A 24,631-nucleotide genomic window follows, 5' to 3' on the forward strand; every position below is an offset into this window, starting at 1 on the left:
GCGGTCACTTCCGGGTCCTCGAGACTGTGCGTCACTTCCGGCTTTCTTGCATCGTCGTCTTTTTTTTTTTTTTTTTTTTGTCCCCACCCTAACCCTCCCCTCGTCTTCGCCTCTTGAGAAATTGGATGATAGTGTGGACCGGTTTTCGGTGAAATTCCGCTAGGTATCACAACCAGCCTGTCTAGGCCCCATCTCTGTAACGGCACGGCATCCGTCGCGCCCGCCATGGTTCGGCGACGCATGTGGAGGCTCCAGGACTGCAGTCGGCGTAGGTGACCTGCGAGTGTGGTGCGGACCGGGCGGGGCCTTTCGTCCTTGGCAAACCTAGTGTCATTTTTCAGTGCTGGTTGAAGCATTGGAGAAAATGTATTCTTACCCTGTCATTTCACAAGTATGGGAAAAAAAAGACCAAAAGGAGAAGTTAGCAGCTGCAGCTCTATCATTATTGAGTGTTACCATTTCCAGGCTCTTTGATAATCGCTTGGTACTAATTCTCACACTAATTTTGTAAGGTAGGTGTTATCCCCATTTTACAGGTGAGGAGATTCATGGTATCAGTAATTTGCTAAGGCGAAACAGCCGGTGAGTTGTAAAGCCAGTATGAAATCACAGATCATTAGTCAAAAGACTGCACCAGGTCTCCTGACTCAAAAGATTCCTTAAATGTAAAATGTTTATTTGTCAGCAGTTTGGCCCAGATCTTTTTCTAACCAACCCTATTGCTTAACGTGTGTTCTTCATTCATGTTTATAGCAAATATATGGACTAGATTTTGTGCTGGCAGCTGAAAATACAGAAATTAGAATTCTCTGCCCTCCAGGGGCATCACCCACCTTGCTTCTCCCCTCGCCCTGTTTTTCCCATCCTTACTGCCTTGTCACAGTTTTTGTTCTGTGAACAGATTTGGAAAAGTCCCCTGACCTTGCCTTTCCGCTCTTGAAGTACAGTAAATGCCTTTCTTTAACTTCCATAGCCTCTTGTATCATTAATAACTAACATTTGTTGAGCTTATATGATGAGACTGGCACTGTACCAAGCTCTTTATATTAATTTTCTTGTTTAATCCTTAATATAACCTACCAGGATAGTATTACTGTTCCTTTCTACAGAAAGAGAAACAAAACACCAAAATTAGTTGCCTGAGGATACACAGCTAGTAAGAAGTACCTGAATTAGTACCTAGATCTTTGATTTTGCTGCGCATACTTCTCCAAGCCCCTAAATTCCCATAGCCTTTGTTAGAACGCTATCACATTATATTATAATTACCTATTTAACAACTGGTCCTCACCTCTATCCTCCAAGGACTCTGACCTTCTGGGAGGTAGGAACTGTATCATTCTGGCATTCTTAACATCTGGAGTATTTAGTTCAAGGGAAGGGCTTGCTAACTGTTCTGTGGATGAGTGGGTGGGTTGATGATTGGTTGTTGGTGGATGAACTGATAGATTGAAAATAAAATTTTTGAGTTAGAAGGGAATTTGGGATTAGTCGGCCCAATCCCCTCATTTTTAGAAATGGGGCACCTGAGGCCTTTTATCTTATTAGACATCTATTTAGTTATTAATATGGGCCAGTTTTTATGCTAAATGATTTGCAAGTAGTTTTAAACTTAATCTGTATTGTTATTTCTATTTTTCTATTTTTACAGGTGAAGAAATCAAGATTTGGCCAAGATCACATAACTAGGAGGTGGGGAGTTGGAACCCACTATGACTGACTCCAAATTATTACAGTGTTTGTAGCCACTTATATAATAATGGTAAAGGCTTTATTTTATGCTCTGTTGTATGGATAAACACACTGAAGGAATAAGGCAGCATATTCTTAAAGGACATACTCTTGGCAAAAAAGGATCAGAAAAGGAAATAGAAACAGAGAAGCAGGAAGTAAATGCTCCCAAAATAAAAAAAAAATTAAAAATAAAAGCAGAAGTTAATGAAATAGAAAATAAAATTGATTATAATAGCTGGTATTTGAAAAGAACAATGAATAGACAGTAAACCTGAAGGAGAGAAAACAGTACTGGAAACAAAAAACATATTACAGATATGAGGGACTTTGAAACTGAATTATTTAGTGTAACCTTGTACTAATAATCTTGAAAATTGACTTGGACAATTTCTTAGGAAAATAGAAAATTCAAAAATTGGCTCAAGGGTTAAAAACCTTAGTAAATTGATAATCATAAAAGAATGTCGTATGTATCCCTGACAGAAGTCACTAGGAACAAGGCATAGAGAATAATAGAGTACTTTCCAACTTTGGAGGTTACATATCCGTAACAGAATCTAAATAAGGAGAAAAACCTTAAAGCTCCGTCTCAGTTAGGAATATACCTGCAGAAATCCTAAGGAAACTCTGAAGCCAGCAGTGCATTTAGAGAATAATGTCATAACCAAGTTAGGTGTATCCCACCAGTCCAAGGATGGGTCAACATTAAACAAGATAGTAATGAAAATTTCTTATATTAATAGATAAAAGTTGTATGGTCTTAATTGACACTGAAAAAGCACTTGGAAAATTAGTGTCTGTTACAGACAAAAAGAAGAAAGTAAAATTCATATTAAGCAAGTGATAAAAGGAAGCTTGCTTAACTGGGTGAAGGGTATCAACCAGAGATAAACAGCATACTTAAGGTCACACTCTAGGGTATCTGCCTGTCATTCCTATAATTCAGCACTGTTCTGAGAATTTGTGACCCAGTATAATAGGTAAGATAAATAAGGCAAGTAATGGAAAGGAAGAAATTAAGATAAATGATATTATTTACCTGGAAAATATTAGACAACTGTAAAATACCATTAAATATTAGAATAAAGAGTTTAGTAAGATGAAAGGCTATAAGAGCAACATACAGAATTAAGGTTACCTATGAACTAGATAAAATTACATTTTAAATGTAAAGGAAGATCTTGCTCACAATGGCAGCAGTGATAGTGAAATATCCTAGAAATAAACCTATTAAGAAGTGAACAAAAAAACCCCATAAAATTTCATTTATGGTTGTTACAGAAGTTCCAAATAAAAAGAAGCTCTGTTTGCTACATTAGTAGGCTCAGTACTGTAAAGATATGATTCTCCTCAGACTGTATATTTGTTGCATTTCAAGTAAAAATTCTAATTAACTTTTACTGGAAATTAGCAAGTTGATTTTAAAGTTTATCTGAAAGAATAAATGTGCAGTATTACCCAAAACATTTTTGAAAAAGAAGAACTAATAAGGACTTAACCCAAATACGTATCAGAACTATAAAACTAGAGTATTTAGAACAGGGTGATATTGGAACAGGACTGGGCAAATAGATTAGTGGAACAAACTGAAATCCAGAAATAACCCAATGTTTATGTTTATTCTTGAGGTGGCATTTCAAATAGAGAAGTGAAGGCTCTTCAAAATTTTCATGTACAAAAATTTCAGAAGAATTAAATTAACAAAGTGTTAGAAGAAAATATGGAAAATTTATAAACCTTAGGAAGGCCTTCCTAAGCAAGACAAGCCATGCAGGGAAAAAAAAATTTACTGTGTAAACTTAAATGTTTGGGCTTCAAGATACATTACAATAAAGTTGAGACCAGAGATAGGCTTAATGTTTATCATCTTCTAAAAATTTAAGTCAGTTATAAAGAGTAACTAAATAGAAAAATTAATGAGTGAAAAACAAAAATATCAAGAGCAAATAAACAAAAGAAAGGATATTCACACTGATAGAGAAAGACTGTTGTTTGTGCATCACAATGATGCACATCAAAAACTGAAAAATTATGGCTAACAAGTTCTGGAAGAGGTTGGCCAAACAAAGTATTCTGAAGATCCTGATGATGAAAGGCTAAATTGGAGTGACCTGTGAAGGACAACTTGGGCCGTATCTGTCAGAATTCTAAGTACACAGTAACCTTGAACCAGCAACTATTCAGTTGTAAAATCTTCAAAAATTACTTGCTTAGCTGTATCCACTTTGTATTTGTAAATAATTAGAAACTTGAATACATGTCAATGAAAGAATGACTAAATGAGTTATGCTATATTCATATTATGAAATATTACACAGTGGTAAAAATGCAGATCTCTGTGCATTAATCAAAATGGAAAGAGTTGCAAGATAGAGTAGATAAGAAAAGAGTCCAAACTATATATATGTGGTGTCATTTAATTCCTTAAAATTTTTTTTCAAAATTTGGCAAAGAGCTATACTAAATTGTTAAGTTAGTGGTTACTTTACAGAACAAGAAAGGATATGAAAGCAGACTGTTTTCTGTACTTCCAGAATTATTTTATTTTTAATTAAAAAAATTTTCCTAAATAAAAATATAGAAGCACAGGAAGACATGCACTGTCACATAAAAGAAGATAATTTTTAACAAATATATGGACCAAAAGCAGTTAATTAAGAGGCTAAGAAAAGCACAGTGGTTTTGGTAAGGGGTCATTGATAATGCTCAGGAGAGTAATTTTGATGAAATAGTCTAGATGTAAAAACCAGATTGCAAAGGATTTCAAGGTAAGTGAGGGACTGACTGAAGGAAGTTTCTCAAGTAAAACGGGTTTCAGAACACACTGACAGCATCTTGGCATTCCATAGAATCAGAACCCTTTGTAAGTATGAAGCTTATGGTTACAATTAGTCAAAAATGGCTAGTTCTCCACCTTTACCTCAGTTTTTCCAAAGTGAGGTGATAAATCAGATTGTCCCTCTAATCCTCCATAAATGAGCTCTTTCCATCTAGTTCCACAGGAGGGAGTAGGGCCAATCCCAGGACAAAAACATTGAATTAAGTGGGTTTTGGTAACCATCTCCACTCTGCTTATGTACCCTCTTGCTTCTCAAGCATTCTTGCTTTCCCCTTGATGCTCACCGCCATACCCTCACTGGGGTGCCCCAGGGGTGCTTTTTGGCTCTTATTCTTTTGTTTGTTTTATTTTGGGTGCAGGTAATTAGGTTCTTATTTGTTTACTTATTATTTTAATGAAGGTACTGGAGATTGAACCCAGGACTTCGTGCATGCTAAGCAAACACTCTACCAGCTGAGCTATACCTCCCCCAACCCCGGTCCTGCTCTTTAACTTGCTCTTCCCAGCCTGCCCAACAAAGTTGTCCATTATTTCAGAGAACTGACCCCATGTAGGAGAAGGAGGAAACTTTCTACTGTTAATGTAGAAGTTCAGGATTTTCTTGACAATAGCCTAATTTTCCGTTTCTATCTCCAAATGACCTGTTTATTATAGTCAGTTAAATCTTTCCATTTGCAGACATGGTTAGATGCCTCCTTGTATCTTCCTGAATGTTTAGTATAAACCCTGCAAACCATTCATTAGGTGCTAAATATTAGGCTGTAAAGAAAGCCAACCAGAATCTAAAATTGTCTGTTTCAGGTTAAGCTATTGTGAGAATCTTCAAATTTTTTAAAATTGAGGTGTAGTTGATGTACAATTTTACATAAGTTTCAGGTATACATTGTGATTCACAATTTTAAGGGCTATATTCCATTTATAGTCATTACAAAATATTGGTTATATTTCCTGTAGCTTATGTTTTTATACAGAGTAGTCTGTACCTCTTGATCCCCTACTCCTACCTTGCCCCACCCCCTTCCCTCTCCCTACTGGTAACAAGTTCTCTATATTTGTGAGTCCTTTTTTGTTGTATTCACTAGTTTGTTTTATTTTTTAGTCTACATGTGAGATATACAATATTTGTTAAATTTTTAATATATAATTTTTTTCTCCCCAAATCTTATTTTATTTTTAGCTGAATAACTAATTACTTTGTTGTATATTTACAGGACATGAAAGTTGGAAGTTTTAAGTAGGTAAGTTATGTTGAAATCAGAGGACACTTTAAAGAGAATATAAAAAATGAAATTTGTAGATTTTAGGTAATACAATATTCCTTATTCTCACAAACTTCAACTCTTACTTCAGAAGACAGTGTTCTATCTTCTCTGAAGTTTCCTTCAGCTTTCCTTGCTCTACTTTCTCTTATAGAGCTTCTTAAATATTAGGTGTGTATGAATGCCAGTCTACTAAATCAGAGTGGGGAGATAAGCAGTCTGTTCTTAGCATTCACTGTGTGATTCTAATGCACAACCTAATTTGGGGGCCACACATCAAAATCACTACCTGACATCTACCTCAAAGAAAAACTAGGAATTGAATTCTCAATTTCAACTGTAAATACCTGTGACCATCTCAGAAAAAATACTGTTCCTCCTCCATTCCAACTCATTCTACTTGTGCTATTGATAGTGTCTCATTCCAGTTCTGAGACTGGCCTATCAGCCATCTCTCTTCAATCTCTTTCCCCAGTGAGCTGCTTTTAACATAAATGCTAACATCTCTCCTATTTGTCTAACTGAAATTAAATCTCTTCAGTTCGCCTCTCACCCATACTCAACTGTTCCTCAGTCAATAGGGGTATTTCTCAGTCTTTCTGTATTTTCTTGACTTTGTTGACTACCCATTCTTTGAAAAACATACTTTTCCCATTGCCAGTTGTCCTGTTTTACTTCTTTTGTGCCTATTTCTCACTTTCCCACCTAGGAGACTTTAAATGTTTGTTTTTCACACCCTCCTTGTCCTTGGCCCTCTTCCTCTATACAGATACTCTTGGTACATTTGTAGGTTTGAATGGCATCTTTCTCTTGATGGTGACACACTTTTAAGCATTTGATAAAAGCTGTGGATGGTCTCCCCAAAAAAGACAAAACAGTTTTGCCTGCATTTTTATTAGATTTAGATCCCAGCATTTCTTCCATGAAATTGTTCATGTATACTCTTAAGTTCACCTGTCACATAATGTGTTTTTATTTCTCAAATCCAGTGGACACCAGTTTTCTTACTGGACCTTTCTATAGCATTTGGTAATCTTTTTATATTTTTATTCACTTGATTCTTAAAAAAAAAAGCCAACCTTAGATAAAAATAGGATATCACTTCTGTTTAAAATTTCCAGTGGTTCCTGTGGTCATCAGTGTAATACAAACTCCTTAGCATGACCAAGAAGACTCTTCATAATCTATTCAAATGTTACTGGGTTTTAACCAAGTAAAAACTAATTTTTTGAAGCCTTCATATTTGCTGTTCATCCTCCCACTCTCCCACCAATGTGGACTCCACTTCAAATTATCTTCTAAGACTTAAATATCACCTCTGTAAAGTCTTCCCTTAACCCACCTCGAGGTAGTTTGTTGTGCCTATCTCTATCTGGCATTTCTCTCAGGGTGTTGTAAATTGCAGTGGAATAAAGTGAAGCAAAGCCAGGTTCACATTCTTGTTCTACAACTTTTTAAGTGAACGATTCAATTTCATCTGTAAACTGGGGATACCATCTACCATGTAGGGTTATTTGTAAGTTTCAGAGAAAATACATGTAAAGAGTTTGCCAGTGCCTACTACACGGTAAGTTAAATGCTCAACACACTGACTTTCATTGTTTTATATGCCTATCTCCTCCAGTAGATGGCAGAAAAGATTATTCTTGCATATCAGAGTACCTGGCTCATAGCTGATGCTTCATTCATGTTTTAATGAACAGAGTGATGAAAGATAGGAAAAAAGTCTCTTTCTAAAAGCCATTCAAGAAATAAAGAGATACAAACTGGAGTTTCTTCATCATTCTATTTATTACATGTATGAATATTAACATCTCATGGCATCCATCTAATTCAATCAAAACCAACAAAGGAAAAAAGGTTAACCATGTTTCAAATTAACATTCTTACAGATCCCCCTGTAACTTAAAATAGAAATATGTTCATCTGCATTAAATTGTTTGACAAATTTGAAAAATGTCATTTAAAAAAAAAATCACCTTTAGTACTTAAATATATTTGTTAATCACTTGATGGCATCAGTGTCCAAGTTCAATAAAAGTTGCTTCATTAGGTACTTTTCAAAAATGGACATCTGGATGGTTCTTTATAGTTGGAGATAGATATATGCAAATATGTCCTATTTTGTTTTAAAAATTTTTTCAAATCTGGCTTTTCAATTTGAGAAGAGTCCTGCAGTGCTCTCACAACCCCCTTTTGAAGGATAAAACTCAGACTTCGCTTCTTTGATCAAGGGAAGCTACTAGAAAAAAACCTTATGTTGAGGTTGCTGTTTAATTCCATTTTCACCCAATAAAAAGTACAGAAACACTGTCTTTATTTGATGGTGTGCATAAATATTACACTCCATGGATAGCAAAAATATTTTTTTATTTATAATTTACAGTTTCACAAGTGAAAATCGTACATTTTTACACATACAATTTCATTTTGTTAAATTTGCACACATCTACAGAACTTTCACACGACAAGCACCTGAAACTGTGCAGGCAGTAGGAAATGCAAATACTAAAATGTATTTATTAACCAAATGATAGCTGAAGGCCCTGCCTCAGCTTGACAATTTATATAGATATATGTCTATATATACATAAAAAATTCTTCACCTTCTAGATCCAACAGCAGCTCTTTTTTTTTTTAAAGAAAAACATACCTTTCTCATTTTATTTAAACTGACTCAACTGTATCATTTTCTATTTTAATTTCAGTGGGTGTTGCTATGCTTTCCTCTGTACAAGCTGGTGGAGTATCAATTCGTTCTTCCTTAACTTTGGGACTTTCACAAGGTTCCTGCAATTCGTTTTTGACAATGTTCAACATAATGTTCAAGGGATTTTCAACTGGTGTCTTGCTGGGAGACGGTGTACAATCAAATGAAGATGTCTACAAGATGAAAAACCCTTTTAAGTACTGATTAAAGTTCAAAAGTATCACATTAAGTGACAGGTTTATAAGCCCCTCCTATGGGCAAAAATACATATACCAAATGCAATTGAAAAACCTGCTTTCCCACAAAACATGTCATAAAGGCAGCCAATGAATAAAACGTATATTGAGCACTTGATACAGACTCAGCAGTGAGCTAAGGTAAGAAAAGCGGTAACCAACAGAAGACCAAACAAATTGATTAACTGATTAGGCATGTTTCTCTATTTAAAACCCCAATATCTGGATGATAAGCCCAATATACATATTCTGAGATTTGTGACTCCTAATTTCAAATAGTCTTCAGGATTTTAAAATCCCTACAAACCATCAAATCATCCTAGGAAGTCTAGTCTTTTGATGACCTAAGTATCTTTCAAACTGTCCCCTGAACTTTTAGAACAAATACTCTTTTCAAAGTTCATCTATTCCATTGTTTGGTTTAAAAAAAAATGATCACTTTACAAATATGAAAATTTGAATTTTGAAGGTAAACAGACTGGTGTCTTTTTCAGATTTCATTTATGATCATTTAAAAATTATTCCTATATTACATGGCTGACTGGAATATGTAAAGAAAAAAAAGTAAATGCTACCCGTAACTTTTAGAAAATTATTTCCATCATGAACCTTCTCATCTTTAGTTTTCCTCATATTTCTCTAGGCTTAGTGCTCTAGTAGAAGATATCATCAAGATTCAAATAAACAGAGTGCAAGGAATGATACAAAAAAATCTCAAAATTTAAATTAGATCATATCAACCCATCACCAGTATTTACTGAACAACCTAAACACTACATCAAAACTAAAACATCTCAACATGTCTAGATTAAAGTAACAATGTTGCTCTGATGCAAAAAATAACTGAAAATAAAATTTATTAAAGTAAATGAGAACAAACAGTAGCCAAAAAGAACTTACATTTTGATAATCTTCATAGCATGATGGATGATAAATCTGAAGCAAAAACAAAAAAGTGAGTAAGTATTCACTGCATGTTCATTTCTAATGGACTATTCTGATACGATTTTCTTTTTGGAAAGGCAACGAAAATCATCTGGTCATAAAAATGAATAGAAACAAAATTTCATCCTGATTTCTCTTGAAAGTTCCTTTATGTATTTAAGTAGACAACATGGTTTGTTTTCAAGACAAATAGTTTTGGTGGTGAAATATAAATTCAGAATCAAAGTAGTGTAGTTAGGCAGAAAGAAGACGAACGAGGCTTAGAAGACCTTGTCCTGGATTTATCATTTACTAGTTATGCAACCTCTTATATAAAATATGAATACAGGACCAGATGACTGCTAAAATCCCTTCCAACTCAAACACTCTGACTCTCTAAAATTCAGTACTTTAGAAATACCTTTTGTATTAAAAACCAAAAAAACCAAAAACAATTAACATTTTTCTTTCAAAGTGGTGAACTACCCATACAAAATACCAAAACTATCTTAACACCTCCTTATAAAGTAAAGAACTGAAAATTACCTTTCCATCTACTCTAATAGCATTTTTTAAATGCCATTCCTCCTCCTCTTCATCCCAGTACTGTTCAAATTGTTCTTGACAAATTTCACAACTCTAAAATAGAATCATATAAAATTAAAGCAGAACACATTTAATCCTCTTAAATAAAAATACATAAACATTTTGTTAAGTGGAGAAAGGAATTTAAGAGTTTTCTGAAAATTTAACACTACTCAAATATATGACACAAAATAAAGTCTAAGGATTTTGTATTCTTCCATGCAAAAATAGTTAACATTTCACTGCTCTTGGTCACTGATAATTATGTAATAACTACAGTGGTTATGAAATCCAAAGCCAGATCATAAGATTGAAACTGTAAAGCTTAAGAAATCTTAAAATCATTAAAAGAGGGAGGTAAATAAAGTTATATGTTGATGATTATTTCCTTAAAGAGGGAGGAAATTTAACATTTTTCTTTTACCTCAACTGCCCCAGCTGGTCCAGCAGGTACACTTTGGAACTCCTTTTCTTTAGCAGCCTCCTGAGTTTTGAGCACAACTTCTTCATGCACCTTTTCAAAAAACTGGCTCTTTGCACGTTCTTCCAAGTCAGCTATTTCCTCAAATTCTATCCAGTCCTTAAAAAGAGTTAATTTAAAGAATATATTCATTTGTTTCTGAACTTCTGCTGCACACAAACAATATAATCCCGTTTAAAGGTAAGGGTACATTCTTCTATGATATCCTTTACTATTAATTATCTAAAATTATACCTTCTTTTTGAGCTCCAAAGTAGTAGACAACATAAAGCAACTAATGAATAGTTAAGATCTTCATGTTAACTTTCCATTACCTCTAGAGTTACAACTATTAAAGTAAACAAGATAAATTTCATGTAGAATTTTTTACAAAAAAAAATCAGTCATAGAACCTTGGAATTGTGTTCTATCAACAAAAAGCAAATATATACTCCTCAAGTTTATTTTTTAATTAACTAGTTAGCACTCAGCAATTATTTAAATACACTTTAAATACACTTGTAGAATGATATAATTTAAAGGCTAAAAGATAGTTTAGAGGCACATGGATTACTTACTGTTAAACTGTAGTACCAACGTCTGTGAGTGACTTTTCTGCTAACATCTTTTTCAGTTCTATTTTGCCGATAATGCCAGTCCAAGTGATCTGCATATACATCTGTCTGTGATGTTGTAAACCTCATTCCACAAGAGTAACACTGAATACCAGTGTACAGTCGATTTATAACACTATCATAACGTCTATTTTGAAAAATACAGAAATAATCCTTAGTTTTGAAAAAATACAGAAATAATCCTTAGGTTTGATTAGGTGGCTTAATGGCCTTTAAAAAAAAAAGGCAGCTATAAATACTTCAGATTTCCATATTTTAATAATGGTGAAGCCATTATTATGTAACAAAATAATGTTTCAGCCAAGAGCTGGCTAAAAGAGTTAATATCCAAAGACCACTATTATTCTCTAATAGTGTATCACTGACTCTCTTTATCCTAACTTTGGTTAATTTTGGAACATGAAGTCTACCCTCTTAACAACAGACCTGACCCAGTTACTTATTTCCTTCTAGGTAATAATGGAATGATCATCTGCCAACTAATAAGGCAACAGTTGGCCTGTCTTAGATTAATGTCAACATCAAGGTGGATATGGCATTACAATTAGATTTCACATCTCCAGAGATCTTTAAAGTTCCAATAACTCAACTTTCCCACACTGGTCTAAAGAATAGTGAAAGAGGTACAGAAGAAATAATAGTATGAATAACTAAAAAGAAAAATTAGAAGACTAATGAGAAACTGAGGTCAACAATAATCAGTTTTTTTACTTCTGGGCTCCCTATTTGGAAAGAGGTAGTTATGCAGATCAAGGAAGTGAACAAAAAGGACAAGTTATTAACTCCAAAAATTTTTTTAGTGTGTATAAAGACAAAAGCACAATACAGTAGTATTTTGTATACCTGAAAACAAAATAAATATTTCAAGTCATAGTATTGATACTGAATAGTGATTTAATGAAAAATGGTTTTACAACTATATGAAGGAGAGCTGGTAGGACAGTCAAAGAGCTAGCTAAATCTTCACTTTCAGAAAGTCAAGCGACTGTCTAAATGGGATAAATCAAGAAATGTATTAAATCAGAAGACTATGTATCTTTTAAGAAATAAAGAAGTAAATACCAGAAACCATAGTTAAAAGAGCTAAAAAAAAATGGTGCCTTTGAGTAAAGAGCAGTACTAGGAGAAAGGAGTGCCATCTTTTATTATAAGCCTTTCTTGTAAGACTTACATTATAAAGTTTTAAATTAACTATGTGAAAGTATCACTTTGAAAAAAATTGCCTTTAAAAGGCTGAAACCCATTAGTTCTGTTTTTTTATAAAGTAATCATAAGGATGTAATGAATCCATAAAGCAACTTTAAATGTTTTTTATATAATATAGGCAATAAAAATTTGTGAAAATATATGCACCAAATGTTAACAGTGGTTATCAGTGAAGTGGGAATTGTAGGAATTTTCTTGATTTTATTTATTTGTATTTTCTTTAAAATGAAAATGCTAATTTTTTAAATACTAGACTACAAAAATCTCATTTTCTTAACTTCAAAAGCATAGGAATATCAATATAGGGAAAAAAAAGATTAAGAAAAAATAAAGATAAAAAGGAAGACATATGAGTGACTATCAATACCTAATACTTAACTCCCTATACTTGCTATACCAAACAGCGATAATAAAAAATAGAAATACTGGGACAGACTTTTGGCCTAAATACTTGTACAGCAGACATATCTGAAAAGGGATTTAAGTTTATGTTATGTATATTTCACTACATTAAAAAAGAGAAAACAGGCTTCCTTAATTTTAAAAACAGTGAGAAGAGTAAAACAAATAGCACTGATGATAATGTCCACTGTATTAAAGTCACTGTCCCTTTTATCTTAGAAAATTAGGAAGAAAATTAGATTACATACTGTTTCAATTCTTCGATTGTAAAATTGGTAAGATCTGGAACATCCTGATCTTCATTTTGATCTTCCTCCTCCTCAGCAGGGGGCTGAGCAGCAACTTCATTTACTTCTTCAATTGAAAAGAGAAACATAAATTTCTCAACCCCGGTTTCCATGTATTCTTTATAGGGAAACACTACAGTGTTATAAGCATATAGAGAGCCCCATCTCATCTATTCAGTGCTTCTGATCTTAGGTTTACTAGCCAAGGAACCTAAAAAATTCTTTACTTTGATAAGTGATATTAGGTCTGATCTCTTAAAAGTCAATCTTTATGAAATTTTATTTCATCAATATTCAAACTATTTTTTGAAAGCTAAAATAGTATAGAATAACTAGAGAAAAGTCTGTACGTGGTGTCTGTAGGAATGTTAGTTAAATGAAACAATGTCAACTCTTACAGTAACAGTGTACTGTTAAACAGGTAACAGTTCCATGTTAGAAAATTTTTTAAATTTCATTATAAACGAGTTATACTTCATTTCAAAAAAAAAAAAAAAATCTAAGAATTCAATTATCGTAAGAACTTTTATCATAGAATACATCATTATATCATACATTTTTATAACTTAATGAAGCTTTGTGTAGATGAATTATAGAACCATACTTACGTGTTGTAGCTGAATCAGGCTGGGACAATTTGAGAATTCCTGTTTTCAGCAGTTTTGAAAATAATTCATTTACATCCACCTGACTGAGATGATTATCAGGATATGCCTTAGGAAGGGCTCCTTTAAAAAAAATAACACTCTTAAAATCAAAGTAGAACTTAAAGACGCAAATTATACTAAGCATTTTTAAAGCTTTCTTCAGAACGTCCTATAAACATTAAATTTGATAAATCTTGTTATGATGAGTGTAATTATCAATACCTCCTAAAAATGAACTTTGCATTTAGGTAAGCAATCATCACCTCTTAAAAATATATTCTAGGACAAATACTGAAAACACCTAATACTTTATAAGGACATATGTATTATCTTTAAAAAAAAAAAAGAAGAATATTATTCATTGTTGCCCAATTAACCATGCCAAAGAAAAGCAGAATACAGAGGGCAGAGAGCTTCCTGCTCCCTTCCGTGCAATGCAGCACCACCTCTGGGTCAAACTTTTCACCGTTCTAATTATCTATTCCTCATCTTCTAACCATATTGAGAAAGATAGTTTTGTGTAGATAAAGTAGATTACTATCCCTCAGCCCAGATTTCTAGGGGAAAAAAGTACCCAAAGCGTAAGTATTCCTGCCAAGTCCCCCTCGCCTCCCATGACTACCCAGGGAAACTAATAAAGGCAAATGAACCATGTGGCTCAGAAGTATACCTGCTCCTCTGACCTTTGCTGAATTACTGCCTGTGCAAAGCAGCTCAGGCTATTGATGAACAGGTGTCAGGCTTACTAAGGCTTCAATAATTTGAATAAATGAGACAAGAGTAACAATCTTCTTAAATTCACCCATGAAGAATCAACCCAATTAAATATTTTGCTAAACATTAATCTAATAATTATAATTGTTTAACTCAACTATAAAAACAGTATTTTAACATATTTGTATGTCACTACTATGCATCTTACCACTAAAAGGTTCTAAACCACTAAAAATTCCTCTTAATGGCAGAAAGGTCCTGAACCACTAAAAATTTCTAATGGCAGAAATTTGCACCCACAATACAATACATAATCCTAGCCCTTAACCATTGCCTACTCTTTATACTTAGCACAGTGCCTTGTATACAGTAGGCTAATAAATGTTTGAAATGTCTGAATACATGAATTAATAAATCAACCTCAATAGTCAATTACAACAGCCATTTCATAATAGTTTAACCTTCACATTTCATTAGAATTAACTATTTATATGTCTAAGAGTCATAACGAACTAATCACATGTCTGCACACAGCCAAGTTTAGTGAACAAGAACATGAACTATGGACCCAGACTCCTGGTATTCTAACTAGAAATTACACTTTCTAGTTGTGTGACATGATCAAGTTGCTTATCTGTGCCTCAGTTTTCTTGATCTGTAAAAGGACAGTAATAATTGTTCTTATCTAAGGTTGTTATCAGGATTAAATGAATATTTGTAAGGCACAGAGGTGTTTGGCAGTATATATAATATTCGTTTGAAAAAAAAACAGTCCAAGTAAAATAAGTCAGACAGAAAAAGGCAAATACTGTATGATATCACTTGCACATGGAATCTAAAAAGTACAACAAACTAGTGAATATAACAAAAAAGAAGCCGACTCACAGATACAGAGAACAAAATAGTGGTTACCAGTGGGGAGAGAGAAGGGGTAAGGGGCAATACAGGGATAGGGGATTAAGAGGTACAAACTATTATGTATAAAATAAGCTATAAGGATATACTGTACAACACAGGGAATATAGTATTTTATAGTAACTATAAATGGAGTATAACTTTTAAAAATTGTGAATCATATTATACATTTATAACATATAATTTAAAAAAACACTGAAGAAAAATTAATTAAAAAAAAGCTTAGACATACTCAGATTTGATTTGATTTTCTATGCATTTAAAAACAGGAAGAGGTGATTTCAGAACAGATTTGGAATTTCATACTTGGGCACCCAGTGTTGGTATCTAGCTTATCAAAGGATATAAATAAATGAATAGTTGTTTCAAAAAAAAAAAGCACACAATAGTCCATAGATCCTGCTACACTATAAAGCTCTTAGAAGGACAAATCTTACTAAAGTCATCCTAGCACAATGCCTAGCATATAGCAAATGATCAATATTTGTTTGAATGAATAAATGAACATGAGTATATTTACTACTAGGAAAAGGGTGTTTTTACTTTCATTTTTGAGGAAAAACCTTGAGAAAAGCTGAATACAGAACAATGAATACTTTTCATATCTCCTTAAGAATAAGTAAAACCTGAAGAAGGAAGGCATACCTAACATCTCATTTAATACCTTCAACGCAGGAAATAAGATGTGACTTCCTCTGTGACACTGCTATGCCCCGTATACACAAGCACCCCAAGGTTGTGAAAGCAGAAAAATATTCCCAAGTTTTGTATTTTATCTCATACAAAAAAGAGCAAAATTTGCAGTTGTTGCACACCACCTCATGCTATCAACCCCAATACAAGTCCTCTACTCGACAAAAAACACTGACTTCTAAAGGAAGATACACCAACATAGCACAAGTTACAAAGTACTTTCGCATATACTATCTCATTTGATTCTCCAAAACAAAAAAATTCCCAGGCAAGTACTGACTTTTACCATATCCTTTCTACAGAGGGAAAATTGAACCCCAAAGGATATTTGCTTATATCCTGCCCACCTATAAAGTAGCAGAGTGGAGATTCTAACCCTGGTCTTGTGACTTGAGACCTCAAATTCTTTCCTTGTCTTTTCATTACAGTGAAAACAAAAAATATGAAAAATACTAATCCTAATTGTCAATCTAGAAATTAAAAACAAAATGTTTTCAAATTAATTTGAGTGAATTTCTTGTGATGATACAGTTTAAGAACAAATGCATAAACTAGAGCTTGGCTAGGACTTCCACAGTTACTCTTAAATTTTTGAAAAACTCCCTAACTTTGTAAATAAACTGAACAGAGCCACACTAGAGCATGCTTCCGAAGATGGTAATGATTCAGAAATAAAGCAAGTAGCAAGTATCACTTCGATTTGGTTGAGCTAGTTCTCAATACAGTGACTCTGCAGTAATTTTAATTTATATAGTTCTCATTTTTCACATATTAAAACTAAAATTTATTTTTAAAGACCTCATATCTACTATACTGTATCCGTAATAATATTGTTATGCCTCATCCCACAGGTGCTTATCATGGGCATCTGGCTAGAAAATCAGAAGTGTTTTTTTTTTTACTTCTCTTTTAACATGTTGTATACAATTATTTTAGTGCCCAGAAAGACATATGAATGAATAAGCTTACAAGGTGATGTCCCCAGTATTCACTTAATGTATACTGGATCACCAAACACAAAACAAAAACTCGGGATATTAAATAATTGAGATTTCTAAGCTTTGTCATTGATTTCATTTTACCTCAACACAAATGTTGCGTTCCTATCCCACCCTCCAGCTTCCACCCAATAGGTCTCCTTCCCTCTTTTCTGTGGTCTACACATCCTGGCTAACCACTTCCAGTTGTAAAAAGGATCAGTGTGACTACACATTAACTATGTAAATAAACTCAGAAAAGGAACAAAACGTTCTAGCCAGACTAAATTTCTCTAAATTGCATATGCCCTCTAAAAATTGTCATTTTCTAAAACTGACAAGGTAGCTATTCAATCAAACAATAACTGTCTTTTGAAAAACACAAAGTTTAGAAAGTACATACCTGAAGGATTCTGAACAAATGCTCCAGGATTTTGTGGATGAACTGGTAAAAATTGTTGTCCCTGGCCAAATGCTACTGGCTGAGCAACACCAGTCAGAACCTTGAAGAGAAGGATTGTTTTAAGTAAAACTTTTACATTCAAATTACATTAATATATTCACAGATATCATAAGACCTAGTTTCTATGATAACAAAGATTTACAAGTGTAACCTATCAGGGTCACTTCACTTCTAGGCTTTCTATAAAAATGAACAATAATACCTTCCCTTATCTTTTTCACAGAATTATAAGGAACTGAGAATAGATGTGAAGTTTCTTTGAAAAGTTTACGATACCATGCAAATGTAACATAGCCAACAACCAGCTGTCTGACCTTACACAAATCACTTTAGCTTGCCTATGTTTCCCCTTATTATACAAATAGAAAACTGACATCCAGAGATGTGACCTATACACAATCGTAACAGATGTCAAAAGCCTGCTTTAATTAGCAACCTGAACTTCTTTATGATCATCCTGCTCGGCCAAACTCTGGGTTACAAAGTAGACTGTAAAAGATGTTAAGGGAATGTTAAAGGATAAAACAGTCATGAAACATGTACTTCACAGGCATACAAATATTGTATTTGTAGTCAAGGGTGAGACAGGACTTCTACATACTGCTATGTAAACAAATATTCATTTATAGGCCTTGTTCAGTATCCAACGAATTTCAGTGAATTTTCAGTGGTATGCCTACATAATAAAAACTCCATCAATTCTGTATAAGTCTAAGTCCCATTCTAGAGTATCTTGTCAATTACAGAATCATTTCTTTTAAGAACATAGCAACAGAGTAAATGTAACGAAGCAGGCCAACTTCCTCAAACCACTGGGTATCAACAGAAGACTGCTTTTTATCAATAACGTTTATAACATGCTTTTAAAACCTTTCTTCATGTTTTACACTTTCTTCCATGCAATGTTAGTAGTATAGAATGAATTAGTCCTAGAAAGAAAGACTCAGCACCGGGAAAAAAGTAAATTTAGCCTAGGAAAAAAAGTAAATTTGCCTAGTAAATTCAGCAGGCAAGCAAAAGTAGTTCTTAATATTAATTAAATCACAAATTATAAGCATGTTGTTTTAACATTTCAATATGCATTTAAAAATGTATATAGAATAAGTGCAAAAAATAGCAACAAGTGACTACACATTTGTTTAGGTGATCTAATGAATATATTTAGAAGAGAAGTTGGAAGTTTGCTGTGTTGACATTAACATCAAACAACTGTATTTGACTGGAATGATGGAAAAGTGGTGGAAAGTTAGGAAAAGAGGAAGAAGAAGAACCACAGACTGTAAAAGCATGGGCAATTTGATTTTCTTATTTTTTGCTTAACTCAAGCTGAGGAAGTTCTTAAAGAACAGTCTATAAAATCAGCTACTTTAAAACGTATCAAGGTTCAACAGTTGTACAATGTAGCAGAGGTCTATGAAACATGCACAATTTTATCACACTTTACTATCTTCAAAGCAAAGCAAAACAAAACAAAAAACCATAATGGGGAGGCTATGCATGTGTGAAGGCAAGGGGTATATGGGAAACCCTCTATTTTGCTGTGAGCCTAAAACTACTCTACTCTAAAAAACTTAAGTCTATTTTTTAAAAAAATGATTGGAGGAAGGAGGAGATTGAGATTTACAGAATTCTCTAGATCCTGGAAGAACTAAGATCAATTTTGGATTTAAATTTAAATTTAAATTTAAAAGCCCCAAATGACTCTTAACCTACACTTTCCAAGCAAGTGGGTTTTTTTTTTTAAGTACATTAAAAACTTTCCAAAAAAAAATTTTTTTTTATCATAAAGAATTTAAATTTTTAAAAAAGCCTTTCCAAGCTATACAATAAACTATCTCCTGAAAACCTTCCCCAAACACTAGAAACATTAAAAATGGTTCATATCTGCATACAACATAATTTTAAAATAACTGTAACAGACTTACCTGTTGAGATGCCTGAATATTTCCTACTGTTATTGGAGCAGGCAAATTGCCAAAGTTTCCAAATTGAGAACTCTGAAGATTCTTCTCATCAAAATAGTGTCCAGAAGCTCTGTTAAGGGGATTCGAGAAATTCTGGTTTCCAGGGCCATGTGGTCCATTAAAATTTGGTCCTTGAGGTGAATCAAATATTTGTTCATGTCTTTGGAACTGTAGTCCTTGGGATGGGGCATTAAAAGCATTGCCAGGTGGATCATTATATGGACCAGTCTGATTGAAAGATACTGATTCAAGCCTTTGTGAAGGATGATTGTCAAATCGTGTGCCTTGAAGACCAAGAGGAATATCGAACCTTGATGCTTGCTGGTGTTGTGGCCCATCAAATCTCTGAGGTACACCATCAAATCTTGGTTGAACCTGCTGTCCAGGTGGTCCATCAAATCTCTGTGGGCCTGGCTGACCAGTTCTTTCAAATCTAGGACCTGGCTGACCATGTAATCCATCAAATCTTGGCAACAGCGATGGCTGACCTGGCTGCCCATCAAACCTTAAAGCATGACAACCTTCAAATCTTGGACCACCTTGACCCAGAGGTCCTTCGATTCTCAGGCCACCTCCTGGTACAGAAGGACCGTCAAACCTCATTCCACCTCCTTGTTGGACTAAAGGTCCTTCAAACCTGATCCCAACCCCTGGTTGACCATGTGGACCCTCAAATCTAAGGTTGCCACCAAGCTGATTATGTTGGCCTTCAAACCTCATACCAGCTACTGACTGACCATGGGGGCCTTCAAACCTCATTCCAACTCCCTGCTGTAGCAAAGGGCCCTCAAATCTGATCCCACCAGATGGCTGACCATGAGGTCCATCAAACCTAAGTGCAGCCCCCGATGGACCATGACCTCCCTCAAATCTAAGCCCACCTACAGGCTGACCTCGGGGACTATCAAATCTAAGTCCACCCACGGGCTGACCATGAGGTCCGTCAAACCTCATACCACCCACAGGTTGACCCCGATGTCCCTCAAACCTGAGACCACCCACAGGCTGGCCCCCTGGTCCTTCAAATCGCAAACCACCTGCAGACCCCTCAAACCTCAGACCAGGAGAACCTTCAAACCGAAAACCACCTCCTCCTGCTTGACCAATTGGCCCCTCAAACCGCAGAGGTGTCCCTACTGGTCCTGGAGGACCTTCAAATCTCAAAGGACACCCACCTCCTAGCTGGCCTTGTGGTCCTTCGAATCTCAAAGGGCCACCTCCCCCCATTTGTCCTGGTGACCCATCAAACCGAAGAGAACCTGGTGTAGGAGGTCCATCAATTCTAGGGCTTAATTTATTAGGTCCTTCAAAAATCATCTTGGCTGGGCCATCTCTTGCTACTGATGGCCTACTAGGTCCATCATATAATGGTCTGTCTTCAGCTAAAGCCGTAAGTCGTTGATTTGTATCAAGGCCGGCAAATCTTGATGCTGGGCTATCTACAAATGGTTTATCTGAATCTTCATATCTAGGTCGCTTAAGTGGAAAACGATCATTGAACGGTGATCTCTGCTCTTCTCGTACACCTTTTAAAAAGAAAAAAAATTTATTTTCCCTGAATCTGAATATATATCAAATGATCTTAAAATCTTCTTTCTATATTTCAAAAAACATCCATAACTATCTGACTTTATTAGAGGGGAGGGAAAAGAAAGCATCAAGCAGCAAGTAAGAGAATGCCCTCCAGAGTCATACAAACCTGGGTTAAAAAAAAAAGAAAATCCCCATTTGGTCAACTTACTAATTATTTGACTTTGAGAATAAGTTATTTAACCTCTCTGGTCTTGTTTCCTATCTGTAAAACGGGGATATTACACATTTCATTGGGTTGTTGTGAGGATTAAGTCAGAGTACACATATAAATATTGGCCTTATAAATATTAGCTCCCTTCCCTTCCCTTTGAGGGAAAAAAGAAACAAAACAAACAAAAACCAGTAGCCTGAACAGTCACAAATATCCATCCCCACTTAGCTTGTTCATTTTCCCTTCACTGCTGTGTGATTCAATAGGCATAATCTGATTTAACTTTTTCTACCTTTAGCAGAGACTTGCTCGTCATGTCTTCTCCGGCCCTCATGGGGTGAAAGATTCTCAGCATAAGTACGACTCCCAGATATAGGAGAAAGACGTCTTGCTCTTTCACTAAATTGTTCTTTTCTGTCAAACTGTGCTCCACTATTCCTACTTGCATGTTTACTTTTGGATGGCTCACATTCTATTCCAGACAACAAGGCATCAGTCAAAGGGTAGTCAAAAATATCAGGATCTAAGAGATCAAGTCTTGGAAATGAATGCTGAACCTGTGTCCTTTTCAGTTTTGCTTTATGTTCATAGTAGGTTAATTCAGCATCAGACAAAAGAGGTTTCTTTTTTAATCCACCTTTATTTTCTTCTGTAGGACTATCCCGTACATTGCATCTATGTTTACCTTCTTGATACTGAAATAGCTGTCGAATTTGATGCACAACAACAAGGAACTCATCCTGTGTAATTTCACCAGATGCTAAACGTTCACTCGTCTGCATAGGGGTGATAAAAGGAAATCAAGTATTTTAAATATAAAAAATACTTACAAAATAAGACTTACAGATAAAAGGAGAATAACGACTATATGGGGAGCACAGTAGCTACCTTTTGAAGTAATTCTCTTTTGCTTGCAAGAGTTAACTCTTTAGGAATCTGAAGATTGGCATCTACACTTAATCGATGCTGCTGCTTTGGGGCTCGAGGTGACAAGATTCCTTTAGTGCTTGACCAGCTCTCCCTATGCCTTAGATGAGGAGCTTTACTATGTTCATCACCCTGTTGTAAACTGAAACCATAAAAGCAATGTTACTTCATAAAAAAAAAAAATGTTTAAATACACCAGGACCATATTTAAGGATCCTTAATAGGATCTGGTTAAAATGAATATATGTAACCATAAAAGTTAGTTAAATGATTAAGAGCATAAGATCTGAAGTCAGGAAAATCAGACATGAATTCTGATTCTTGCATGCCTTGGACGTGCCGCCTTAGGTGGATTAGTTAACCTTTCTAAACTTCACAGTTTCCTTATCTATAAAATAGCAATAATAATGGTACTTAACCCATGGAATTGTAAAAATTAAATGGTAAAAAAGTACTAATTATAGCACCCAATAAACATTATTCAGTTTTTATATTAGCACTGTATTTTTAAATGTATATATTATTCTACTTAATTAAAAATGTTAACATCCTACCTTTTATTCTCTTCCCAACCAGACTTCCATCGTTTGGTAGACTTAGAACTTTGCCAATTTTCTACATTCTCCTTTGGTTCAGTGCCTGATTTTGTAGAATGCTGATTTGCAGTTTCTTGTGGTCGGTCCTCTTCAGTCTTTTTTATTCGCCTTGGATCTCGAACATCCTGTTTAGTACTTCTCTTCGTATTTCTTTCTTCCCTGGAAGGTGGAGTAAACTCTTCCATATGTGACTGCTTAACTCCCGACTGGCGAATCTTCCCAGCTTTGGGTGTTGAGGTTGGAGACATACTCCTTTGCCTTCGTTTGGGTGACCGCCTATCTCTTCTCTTGGGAGAATGTATAATCGGCGAGCGGGACTTGGGTGATCGTGATCTTGATCGCTTTCTAGTACTTGATCTTCCTGGTTTTGTCCCCTGTTTTTCCGAATCTTCCGTTATTGTATCCTGTTTCTGTACAATGCCATTTATGATTTTATTTCTACTTCCTACCAGTCTATGTTCAGATGATTTCATGTGCTCATCTTTATCCTTTTTTTCTGTAGTTTTCCTCTTCTCTTTTATATCATCATCTTTGCTATCAGTCTTATCCTGAAGATGTTTTTTCAATCTTGGATCTCTCTTGCTTATATCAGACACCCTTGTGCTTTCAGATTCTTGATTTTTTAAGTCTTTTGTGTGGGATAATTTGTTTTTCAAAGGTGATGGTGATTTAGATTTAGATTTGGACTTAGAATCTAATTGGTCGAGTTCTTTCTTGGTTATTTTTTCACCTGATTTATTTTTTTCTTGTTTGGATGAATTTAATTTTTCAGAGGGTACAGTTTTACTTGTCTTAGTATCAGACTGGTTCAGTGTGTTCACTAGGAATTCTTTCCTGTGACTCTGATCTTTTCCATGAGAAGAATGCTGACTCATCCTATTAAGACGGGGATCCCGGTTAGTTCCCTTCAAATCCTGAATTTGTAAGGATGGACCTGGACGACTTTTCTCGGGTTGCACAGGAACCTGATGGGGAGCTTTAACTGCCATAGGGGGAATTTGTGAAACATGTAATTTGGACGGTGCAGATCCAGGACCTAAGTTGGATGTCTCCTGCTGAACACTAAGAGAAACTGCCTGAAATGCAAAATAAATGTTCATGTTAAAACTGTAAAATATGCAGATTATTTGTCAAGAAATTGAAAACTAAAGAATGTAATGCTTTATTCAATAAATCTACTTATTCAATACTGTATTTATAGTGTATACTTCTACTGTTAAAGATTGAAATGAGAAAAGTCATGCACATACATGGTCTGTTATTTCTTACTAGTCCTCTACTTTTTATAACTTCGATAAGATGAAGAAAAATTCCTCCTTCTTCCTAATTATTCAGAATTCTGAGCCAGACTGATACTAAGAAACTACTAAACAAATCACTGCACTCCAGCTGCACAGGAGTCAAGGTCATTCCAACTGAATTCTATGTCAGCAAATTTAGTTCTTCTCAAAGTGGTATTGATAATGAACTCATAAAATTCTGCCTTCCTGTACTCCTTCACTCTCAGGGAAGGTCAAGTGCTAAAGAAAATAACTTATTGTAAGGTCATTCATGCACAGAACTATGTAATCTTCCTGGCCTCCTTAATTTTGTGATGGCTTTTTTCTTTTCATTTTTTTTTTTTTTGTAGGCTTCTAAGCTTCCTGCTAAGGATTTCTGCTAATAAAGTATAAGCTCATAAAATATTAAAGAGTAGGCATAAACATTTGCCACA

At 34.7% G+C, this 24,631-nt stretch overlaps 2 protein-coding genes and 1 long non-coding RNA gene across 7 annotated transcripts in view; 1 reads left to right on the forward strand and 2 right to left on the reverse strand.

Annotated features, from left to right (window-relative positions):
- Nucleotides 1–52, reverse strand: part of ANKRD42 (ankyrin repeat domain 42) — a 47,954-nt gene extending 47,902 nt beyond the window's left edge. Inside the window, exon 1 of the mRNA XM_072970712.1 lies at nt 36–52. Within this exon, the coding sequence (XP_072826813.1) occupies nt 36–52 (17 nt within the window). The remainder of the gene's footprint in view (nt 1–35) is intronic.
- A 27-nt stretch (nt 53–79) lies between these two features.
- On the forward strand, nt 80–8,896 carry LOC140698667 (uncharacterized). 2 transcript variants are annotated; one of them, XR_012076484.1, is made up of 4 exons: nt 80–268; nt 1,652–1,762; nt 5,785–5,811; nt 8,541–8,896. It is a non-coding gene; the product is annotated as an uncharacterized lncRNA (long non-coding RNA). The 2 variants fall into 2 exon arrangements; XR_012076483.1 differs by having other exon boundaries at nt 1,652–1,692.
- PCF11 (PCF11 cleavage and polyadenylation factor subunit) overlaps nt 7,605–24,631 on the reverse strand; it is a 24,032-nt gene continuing 7,005 nt past the window's right edge. The window contains exons 5-16 of one of the 4 annotated variants that reach the window (XM_031681405.2): nt 22,876–23,993; nt 22,283–22,463; nt 22,080–22,170; nt 19,612–21,176; nt 17,627–17,726; nt 13,886–14,005; nt 13,239–13,341; nt 11,326–11,509; nt 10,712–10,867; nt 10,249–10,341; nt 9,679–9,714; nt 7,605–8,715 (exon numbers count right to left, since the gene is read on the reverse strand). In XM_031681405.2, the coding sequence (XP_031537265.1) occupies nt 8,500–8,715; nt 9,679–9,714; nt 10,249–10,341; nt 10,712–10,867; nt 11,326–11,509; nt 13,239–13,341; nt 13,886–14,005; nt 17,627–17,726; nt 19,612–21,176; nt 22,080–22,170; nt 22,283–22,463; nt 22,876–23,993 (3,963 nt within the window). In that variant the 3' untranslated portion in view covers nt 7,605–8,499. Of the gene's footprint in view, nt 8,716–9,678; nt 9,715–10,248; nt 10,342–10,711; nt 10,868–11,325; nt 11,510–13,238; nt 13,345–13,885; nt 14,006–17,626; nt 17,727–19,611; nt 21,177–21,686; nt 22,171–22,282; nt 22,464–22,875; nt 23,994–24,631 lie in introns of all 4 variants that reach the window. The other 3 variants (XM_006197475.4, XM_031681404.2, XM_031681403.2) reach the window with 3 other exon arrangements.

This window comes from Vicugna pacos, chromosome 10, assembly GCF_048564905.1.
Source record: "Vicugna pacos chromosome 10, VicPac4, whole genome shotgun sequence".
Taxonomy (NCBI): Eukaryota; Metazoa; Chordata; class Mammalia; order Artiodactyla; family Camelidae; genus Vicugna; species Vicugna pacos.